This window comes from Artemia sp. Qi Xiang Cuo, chromosome 1, assembly GCF_049724085.1.
Source record: "Artemia sp. Qi Xiang Cuo chromosome 1, ASM4972408v1, whole genome shotgun sequence".
NCBI classification, from domain to species: Eukaryota; Metazoa; Arthropoda; class Branchiopoda; order Anostraca; family Artemiidae; genus Artemia; species Artemia sp. Qi Xiang Cuo.
Genome location: NC_142794.1, coordinates 99,668,824 through 99,678,988, shown reverse-complemented (window position 1 = coordinate 99,678,988; position 10,165 = coordinate 99,668,824). Strand labels below are relative to the sequence as shown.

General features: G+C 37.7%; 1 protein-coding gene across 1 annotated transcript in view; it reads right to left on the bottom strand.

The window, feature by feature from the left end:
• Positions 1 to 602: 602 nt before the first annotated feature.
• LOC148956990 (uncharacterized) overlaps positions 603 to 10,165 on the bottom strand; it is a 43,656-nt gene continuing 34,093 nt past the window's right edge. The window contains exons 2-3 of the mRNA XM_089097154.1: positions 7,660 to 7,776; positions 603 to 2,050 (exon numbers count right to left, since the gene is read on the bottom strand). Coding sequence (XP_088953280.1) covers positions 674 to 2,050; positions 7,660 to 7,776 — 1,494 coding nt within the window. The 3' untranslated portion in view covers positions 603 to 673. The remainder of the gene's footprint in view (positions 2,051 to 7,659; positions 7,777 to 10,165) is intronic.

The following is a 10,165-nucleotide window of genomic DNA, read 5'->3' as shown; positions in this document are numbered from 1 at the left end:
AAAGGAAGGTGTAGTAGCCCCCTTCACATTTAAGAGAGCCCTAGATCTGAAAATAAAGAGTAACCCATGTCAAATGAAACCAATACTCTAAAAAGTTTTGATTACAACATTTGCAAAAACAAAATATATCATTAATTTTAATTTTGCTGTACGACATGGATAAATTTTAAAGTTACTCATTATAAGATATTAACACATAAAAATTGGCTTAAATTTTGAAACAGAAATTAAACTACCCCCAAAAAGAGTATGGGTTATTTCCCTTGAAGTGTGCTTGTCAAAAGCAATTATTTAATTTGATGAGTCCGGTTTCAGAGGGGACAGCCCTCCTAACATCACAGGTAATTGTGGGTAAACTTAAAAAAATAGAAATTAAATGAAACAAAATTCTCAAACGATAGCAAATAGTGACATTAAAACATAAAACGAGCAGAAATTGTTCTGTATATGAGACTAGCTGCCCCCTCCTCAGCCTCTCGGTTTTTACGATAAGTATTATAGCGATATAAAAATCTTTAAGAGAATGGGGAAAACATTCAAGGTTAATGCTCGGCTTCCTCAAAAAAAAATTTTTATTAAAAAAAAAAAAAAAAATCTAGTGTTACCAAGATTTATTAGTTTAACTTCAATATACATAATTTTAGTCAACCATAATAACCTGGAGTCTAACCAATTATTCTGATATGCTACCCAATAAAGATTTGAAGAAACTAATCACTGAAACCAGCGCTGGACTAGACCCATCAATCGAAGAATCAGAGAAAATTTTCGGCTTTGTCGTTGTAGGTCTTGGTTTTCGGCCAACAAAACGGTATATTTCACTGGCTTTACCTGTATCAGATATCTCGGCATCTGGAACATGCAAAACAAGGTTTTTATGAGTTGTCCCTATATTTTCACTGCTATCACTCTGAAAGCGAAGTTTTGAATATAAAGATTTCGGTCCTTGATATGCTCGATAATCAATCCCATAAGGCAAGGGGGAATACTCTGATGAAGGCAACATTTCCCTGCCTTTAGCTCTTCTGGCTTTTATACTTGACAAAATTTGATCACTTACAAAATAAGGAAGACGAGTAGCCCTTCGAGGTTTCAAAGTAGTTTCGGGACGGGGGGGTAGCGTAGGAAAAAGTTCAGCCAGGCTTATATCTTCCGGTAAATGTGTCAAGTTTTCAACATCTCGGTCAATTTCTGTTGAACTCTCAATTACTTGTTTTCTATAGAAATCTCTTCCCATGATGGGAATCTTTTTATAAACAGCAGCATTTAGAACTGGGATAGGGAGCTCTATAGCAGGTAAACTAGCTTGTAATTTGACTGAGTTTGGGGTTATTTCTCCCTTATTAGTAACTTGCAATTCCTTTCCCTTGACACCATTGTCAAAATCTTTCATTTTAATTAAATCAATTGGAGCAAGAAAATTGTGTCGTGAACGAGATTTACTTTGAAAAAGTTTTCTCTTTACACTTTCCGCGGCCTTTAGTTCGACTTCAAAAGGATAGTTCTGTCTACTCTTTTTTCCAGGAAAATTATACTTAGTAGCACCACGGCTATTGAGATTTAATGTTCCTAAACTATTCGCTTTAAGTTTGTTATTCTTGTATAAACTGCTTAAGATAGGTGTAGTCGAGCTAGGCGGTAAGACAGTCGTAGTGTATAAGCTTTGTTTAGTATCCAAACCATTATCTAAATAATCGCTCTTTTCTTGTACTTCTTCCAGTTCTTCTTCTACAACTATGCCATTCCAGGTATTATTTACTGAGTTAATATGGCTTGGAAGTCTTAAGACTGGAACTGATGGGTCAGAAATAGTCACCCCCTTGCTTTCTGATTTTTGAAAAAGCTTGAGCCAATTAATAGGATTGGCTTCATTGGCTATCAAAGTTTGGTGATTCCAATTAGTGGATTTGATAAGTGATTTTGTAAATAGCTCAGGTGGCATTATAGTTGAAGATGGAACAGTTTTCTTAGTCCCACCGATATTATATTCCATGCCATCTATTTCTATTAAGTGATGAGCATCATCTTTCCATACCAATGGGTCGTCTCCCTAGTAAAACAAAAATGATTAAAAGCGTAAAGTAGGGGAACCAGGCACGTATATATGAATTAATGTCAGAAAGAGCTGTATTTTTTCTAGACAAACTTGCAACAAATGCAAATAACAAAAAAAAAGATAATGAAAAATATAGACCATGACCGAAATATGCTGTTAGCGAAAATCCTGTAAAATGGCCAACGTTGCTGTTCAAAAGCTAATGTGTAGAATGTGCTGCTTCTTCTGCAAAGAATTTCAAACATATCAAGTAGTATATTTGAAATTAGCGTTAAAAAATATATTAAGTGGTTTGTTGATGTTTAACTTAGCGAAGTAAAAAATGAATTGAATATTTACCGACTTGATTGTGTTACAGTTCCTCCTTAACACCTGGACATATAAGCAAGTTTGGAGATCTCTTTTAAAACTAGTATTATTGGGCATTATCTGCCAACTATTATTCTTTTTTTTTTTTCATTCCAATATTCACGGCACCAGGTACTTCAAAGTATCTGATATGCGGCTATTCATTTACCTCTTTCAATGGCCTCGAGGTTTTAAATGTCTATTGAACCTTCTTTTGAAGGTGTCAACAGAGGGATTTGCTGGGATAATATCCCCAGGAAGATCGTTCCAGATAGAAGTGCAACGCCGGATGAAGCTGTTCCTCAAGTACTCGGTTTTCGGCGTATCCTCCTTTAGATAATTGGACCGAGCTGTATGCCTTCGTGTCTGCCTTGTTGGCTGGACAAAAGGGAGTACAATTCGAGAGAGCTCGTCTGAGGGAGGCGAATACATGTACTTATAGAAAACAGCCATCGACGCTACATCTAACCTTTCAGTTAGAGGCTAGAGCGATTCTTGTGTACAGACGCAGCCCGCCCTATTTGCCCTATTCTGGATCTTCTGAAGTGGTGCCAACAGCGTTGTCGGAGCACCAGCAAATAGCGGGCATCCATATTCAGCTATGGGTCTGATGCAAGACTTGTAGAGTGGGATGATCTAGCTTGATGGAAGAAGGTTTTTGCAGCGAAGAGTACCTCCCAGCTTTCTTGCGCAGGAGGTTCTCACCCGATCAAGGTGGTTATTCCAAGAGAGATCGGTGGAGAAATGAATCCCAAGTAGACGAAGCTCGTCGACTCTTTTTATAGCTTCATTTTTGAAGATTTAAACTGGGGTGTTCAATTGGTACCATTGATTGGGTAATTAGAAGGTCTATTGATTTCGTTGTCCTGAAGTTGATCATCAGTACACGATAACACTTGGCGGTTTTTATAAAATCCAATTGCGGGGAAAGTGAGATGTTTACTGGGTCTTTGTCTTTGGAAACAGCTGATTACGTTATCGTATTATCGACCAACAAAATTACTGAGCTTTTGTCTATATGCTAGGGATAAATACAGGCATAAGAGGCGGGGGGGAGACTGGGAATAGATGGACTGAAAGCTACTCTGATAGTAAAATGGAGGCAAGTTTTCTGTACTTAATGAAGTAACAATAAAAATTAAGTGTTTAGTTTTCCTAGTCCGAATAAAAACCATACAAAAGTCACACTATTCATCCAGGATAAAACAAGAACACGGAGTTTTCGGACACGCTCATAGAGAGGAGAGGAGACGGGATGACTTTTTTGTTCCTCAGAAAGTTGCCGAGCTAGGTGAATGAAACTTTTAGGAATGTTTCCGCAACCCATTTGGAGCCCAAACAGTGTCATAGAGCTCTTAATGAGACACCTTTTCTGCTCCAGAACTCTTACTTTGCAAATCTTGAAAATTTGTTGAACTAGCACCGAACTAAGCTTTCAAAAATGGATATAAAGCTCTAATAAGAGTATGTGATTTCATATTAGTACCTCGCATATCACACGTTTAACTAAAGTAGGCCTACATCTAAATGCACGATTTAATTTTCTTTATTAATCCATTTGATTAACTTCATTGATTATAAGTTGGCCTTTGGCTCAACGGATATGCCAGGAATTATTATGATATTTTCTATTATATTATTTATAATAAATTATTTTTTATTTATTATAGTATTTATACTAAAAATTTCAGCTAAGTTTATAAGTGTCATTAGCCCAGTTCAAATTAGAATCTGATACAAAACAGGGTTTACCCTTTTTCCCCTTTGTATAAGAATTAGGCATATTATGATAGAAGCCACGATGTATCCGAATCAGTCTAAGCTGAGGATTTTAGGCTGCATGGGAAAAGTGCGATCTTGTAAACTTTACCCAAGTGCCTAGGAATATAAGTGGTGACCAGGGTTACCACCGTAGTGAGTTCCTGAAGTGCTACACTTTGCCAAATTTGCGGGCTACATAGCGATGCTCGATGCTACAGTCAAAAAATGGACTGTAATTGTACTAAATTAACACTTTCGTGCTACGGCTGACACACTGAAGAAACAAATGAGCTTTTGCACCTAGGCAGTGTTTTAACTAGCTACGGATGTTGGACCGAAGATGTAGCAAATATAATAGCATGAGCCTACGGTGTTTTCGCTCCTCTTAAAATTATTTGGGTGAGCACATGTGCGTAAATCAGGAAGACAGAGAGATGCGGGGTAGTTGCCCTTATGTTTTATTGCCCCCTTTCTCGAAGATTTTGAAAATACTTTTTTTGTTATTTCCACTGAAAAAAACCTGTTTTGTACAATCATTGAAAGAAAAATAAAACAAAATTGCCACCCTCTAGATTTTGAGAAATGCATTACCTCTACATTTTTGTGAATTCACGCCCCCTTTGATACGGCTGAGAGTGCAAGTCCCATACCGTATGGGCCTCATAAAAGGTTGTCTTAGGCAACAATGACTTGATCTATAAACCGTATCCTAGAATAGGCATACTAGGCATACTCAACAGGCGGCCGAATAAAAAAATTTATTAAGTCCCATTTACTTTACAGAAGTGGTGATATATATAGTACTAACAGTAGCACGATCAGGATGCGGCAGCGAATTCTCCTATTCAATAAGCAAAGAATTTGCCAACCATGTCACATAGATAACCACGTATTTAAATGGCCGACATACTAAATTTCAAGTTAAATCCTTGCGATGCGCCTGGCATATCTTGGTTTAATTATATTTTACATTTGAATTTTTGACAAAATCTGCCTTTAGCATCTCTCTGAAAAGGTATATATCCAAAAAATGTATGCGCTGTAACAAAATAAGGCTGATCCCCCCTCTCTATCTTTTACTCAATCTTTTTCTCTGGATTCTATTTTTATGCAAAAGCATCACAGTAAAGAGAATATATTCTTAAACTGTGACCAGCATGTTATGTGCCGAGTTTGAAACTCTAAAGATGTTCTTTTGTCTCAATAAATATACAAGTAATTATTGTCATCAGGGGCGTAGCTCCAGCATTTTTATTGGGGGGCAAGAGGGGTCAATATTCGGATAGCTTACTTACTGTCTTACTTTCGGGAGGAACCAGACGATGAACTGTCCTGCCCGGCACCAAAGGATCTTGGAATGACTTCCGACGACCTTTTGGACCTGTCGGCTGCAGCTTCTCCGGCGACCTTCAGCCAAGCTTTGTCCCATCTCCGACCGTGTCTCCTGAATCCTCCCCATAGTTCCAGATCCTCCTTGTATTTTTGCCACAGGTTCTTCTTTTGTCCTCCTGGTTTACGTTTCCGGGAGGAGGCTGGTTCACAGACAAGGATATCTCGACATATCATGTCTTCAGGACAGCGCAATGTGTGGCCGAGGAGCTTCAGGCGACGTTTTTTAATGATAATCGATAGCTCTTCTGATTGGCCACAGCGACTCCTTACTTCACTATTGGAAATCCTGTCCTTTTCCTTAATGCGGAGGATATAACGAAGGCAGCAGTGTCGAACACATCCAAAGCTCTTGCGTCTTCAGCCTTGATCGGCCATGTCTCGCAAGCATAAAGTAGTACTGTTCGAACAGTTGCAACGTAGATTTGGACTTTTATTTTGGTTGAGATCTCCCGTCTGGTCCATAGTGTTTTTTCAGACTAGTAAAGACTCCCCAGGCTTTTGCTATGCAGGCAGAGATATACCTTTCAGCTCTGCCATCTGGTGGTATGATAGAGCCAAGATACTTGAATTCGTTGAATTTTTCTATTGGCTCGGCGTCAAGGGTAACCTGGCAAGGAGCGGGTTGGTTGAGAGCCAGTACTTTAGTCTTTGCGCCACTGATGGTCAGTCCGATGCGCTTTGAGACCTCAGAGGTATTTTCGATCATGCCTTGCAAGCTGTCGGCGGTGGTTTTGAGCTCAGCAACATTGTCTGCGAAGTTCAAATCTGTCAGGGACTGGAGGAAACCAGCTATTTGTCCGTAAACTATTGCGCTATGGTTTCTCATTGTATTATTCATGATCCAGTCTATCGCGTAGTTGAATAATATAGGTGAAAGGGGGCATCACTGCTTTACCCCAAACTCACTGGAAACTTAGGGGTGTAATTTCCGGAAACACGGATGCAAGTCTCAGTGTCTTTATACGCACTTCGGACTATCCCAATGATATCTTGTGGCGTACTGTCTTCAGCCATAATTCTCCATAGCTCCTCTCTGGTGAGGGAATCGAAGGCAGCTACAAAGTCAATAAAGGCAATGAGAAGGGGTAGACGAAACCGGCTGTACTGCTGAAGGATGAGACGAATCGTCGATATATGTTTTGGACCGCCTCTGCCTGGTCTGGAGCCAGCTTGTTCAGGGCGGGTTAACTTGTTACGAGCGTCTTTAAATCGATTCAGAAGAAATGACGGAGAAGATCTTTATGGCATGATCGATCAAGGAGATACCACTATAGTTTCCTCAAATGACATTATCTCCTTTTTTGTATAGCGGAATGAGGACTGATACTTTCCAGTCTTTTGGGAAGGTCTTTATCATCCATACCTAAACAAACATCTCAGATAGGCGGCACAGTAGAGGTGGCGAAGACTTGAACATTCCAGAAAGGAATCCCGTGCTCCCCAGGTGGTTTATTGTTTTTCATGCCCTTTAGCGCTTTTTGTACGTCTGCAATACTTGGCGGATCGAGGTTTATTACGTAGGGCTCTCTATCAGCACTCAAGAAGGTAGGTAGATCGCACGGGGGTTTGACAGGGATCAGTAGCTCAGAAAAATGCTCTCGCCAGCGTTCCATGTGTCCTTCTTTTGTTCGGATGAGTTCTGTGGACTTATCTTTCAGTGTGTCAACCGCTACACGAGCTTTTCCTGTAGCTTCTTTCAAGAGTTTGAACATTTTCCTGCTGTTATGGTTCTTAGACGTTTTTTCCAATTCATTCGCCAGATCTGACCAGTACTTTTCTCTGTACCCTTTCAGTGACTGCTTAACTGCTTTGCGGGCTACTTTTAAGGGTTTTTTTGCACCTCCCACGAGGGGTCGCTTCTTCTCGACTAGTTCTATGGTATGCTCAGAGATCGAGGCTCGTTGTTTTCGCTTTGTGTGACCAAGCACCTCCTCAGCTTCGTCTTGTGTTTATTCGGGCTATATTCGGATAGTCTATATAACAATTATTTTCTCCAAATTATTGGGGGACTACCCCTTGCCTTCCCCCCAAAAAAAACACATGCCTGATTAGCAAAGGCCTACTTGCTAGCCATTTGTCTTGTTAATGGATTCATTGATTACCTGAATCTCGTCTGAAATATCATAGTTTCTGTAGTTTTTTCGTCCTTGGGGTAAAAATGTACTTCTTTCCCATAAATGAGGTCCAATGAAATCCAAATCGTTTCGTCTCCTTCCACCCTGCAATCATAAAATCAGTTTCTGCTTAAACCACTCCCTTTATGGATTGCATTTATCGGATATATATATATATATATATATATATATATATATATATATATATATATATATATATATATATATACCCAAAATCTACCCAAATATAATACCCAAAAGCAGTAGAAACGGCAACTTTGTTTTACCCGCCTGTTTTAGCAATCACGTAACGCAATATTAATTTATAAACTAATGTCGTAACCGGTGCCTTATGATAACCTACATGGCCATGGTAATTCTTAGCTCATTCTAAATGAGTTTCAATATCGGTGCTCACAGAAACATTGAAAATTAAGTCTTCTTTTGTTTGAGTTCCTTCTAAACAAGGTGCAAGACTTTACTTCATTCCAATTTTTTCTAAATAGATCAAATCCGACCAAGAGTTTCACCTCCCTTCACGGCTATAGGCTACAAAAATCACCTTCAAAAATTGGCCAAATAGAAAAAAGTGACTTCAGAATAAGATAGGCTAAGCTTATTACCAGGAGTTACGGGGATACCAGGAGTTGCTCGGGAATCCTTAAGATAGTTTATCATAAGGTCCATTGCTCTATAATATTTTATTAATATCGACATTTAGCTTGCGCTTATTTCAGCCAGTCAGATTTTTCATAAGATTTTTCAACCAAAAAAAAATCTATGAAAAATCAGATTGGCTAAAATTAGAGCTAGCTAAATCTCGGTTTTAGTAAACTCTCATTGCAAGTGCGGTCTGTGGCAACTGGTAGAGAAACTAATAATTTCTGCGGCTGGTTGAGCATAACAAAACAGGAAAACGTAATTAGAATACGATATTAGATAAAACGGAACGAAAAAACAAGATAATACCCTCCCTAGAGAGCAATTGGCCTTCAAAAAATCGTTATTAGAAATATATGCTCAACTGAAAGTATGAAATACCATTCGATGACGGGTTTTTATTCATTTGCTTTTTCACCGTTGACGAAAATTTTTCTTTTTTTTTATTACTGAATTTTACGGGATTTTTCTTTTATTGTCCTTTTGCACTTTAATTTATGTTAAATTTTTTTTGATTTTGCGCCACTGACCCTTGAGAAAAGCCGTCGACCAAAATATTTGAATTGTTCTCTATTTTGCCATTGGCTCTCGATTTCGTTTTTCCTCGTTTCTGAATTTCCTCGTTGTTAGTAGTACCCCCAGGGTCTCCCCAGGGGAGACACCCTTATCTGGGGTCTAAAGATTGCCTATACTAAACTAGAGCATTGACGTACTTACATTACGTAATTCATTGAGTCGTTAGCATAATCCAGCCGGCATATCATTTTCAAATACCTGTCTGGACATGATTAGCAAGATAAAGTAAACCGTTTGATTTGATTTCAAATTGGACTAATAAAATTAATAAAATAGTATTGAACTTTAATTGACAGTATCTATAACATAGACATCGTGTAACAGCTTGTATCATCATATTCATGTAATGAGTGCTTATATCAACACTTATTTTAGAGTTGACTTAGAGTTGACAACACTTCTTAGGATGACCTATGGTCATCCGTGTCCCAAACTTAATGGGGCCCAATGCCTCTCACCCAATTTTCACTCCCCCCATTTTTGTACTTTATTTTTTTAAGTTTATATTTTTAACTAGTTTTTTTACTTAGAAAATTTTTCAACTTTTTTTCCATGTCTTAAAATGACAAAATATACTAAAAGAAATTAACTTGTGATGTTTTCAAAATAAGAAATTCAGATGATATAGATATGTTAGTCATGATTTTTTTTATTAGAAAAATAATGTTTGTAGTGACATTTTTTTTCTTTTTTGACTTAGAATTTCTTGGAACTTAGAAATTTTTAAAAAAAAAATTTCTTGTCTCAAAATGACATAAGTTACACTTAAAACAAAACAAAATTCACTTGCGATATTTTAAAAATACAAAATTAAGATGATGTGGATATGTTAGTTGTGATTTTCCTATTAGAGAAATGCTGTTTGTACTGACATTTTTTTAAACTTAGAATTTTTGGGACTTAGAATTTGGCTGGCCATTGACAGTACCTAGTTTATTGTATGTCTTCAAACAGTATTGTTTTTATATTGGAAGGATAAACACTCACATCATACTTTGAAAAAAATGAAGATTAAACATTCCAAGAAAATGTGTGCACATGATAAAGTTATCGTTATATTGAATGCTGACAAAGACAAATCTTTGAACCATGAAACAACTACTAGTGGTAACACTATCGGAAATGCATGCGTGTATTTTCATGAAATTGAGAGTTTAAAATCCTTTAGAGCACCGAAAAGATTAAAATTTTATGATGGTGGATATTTGAGAGTCACTTTTCCAGAGATATTAGTGCTTAAGGAGAATGCAAACATAAG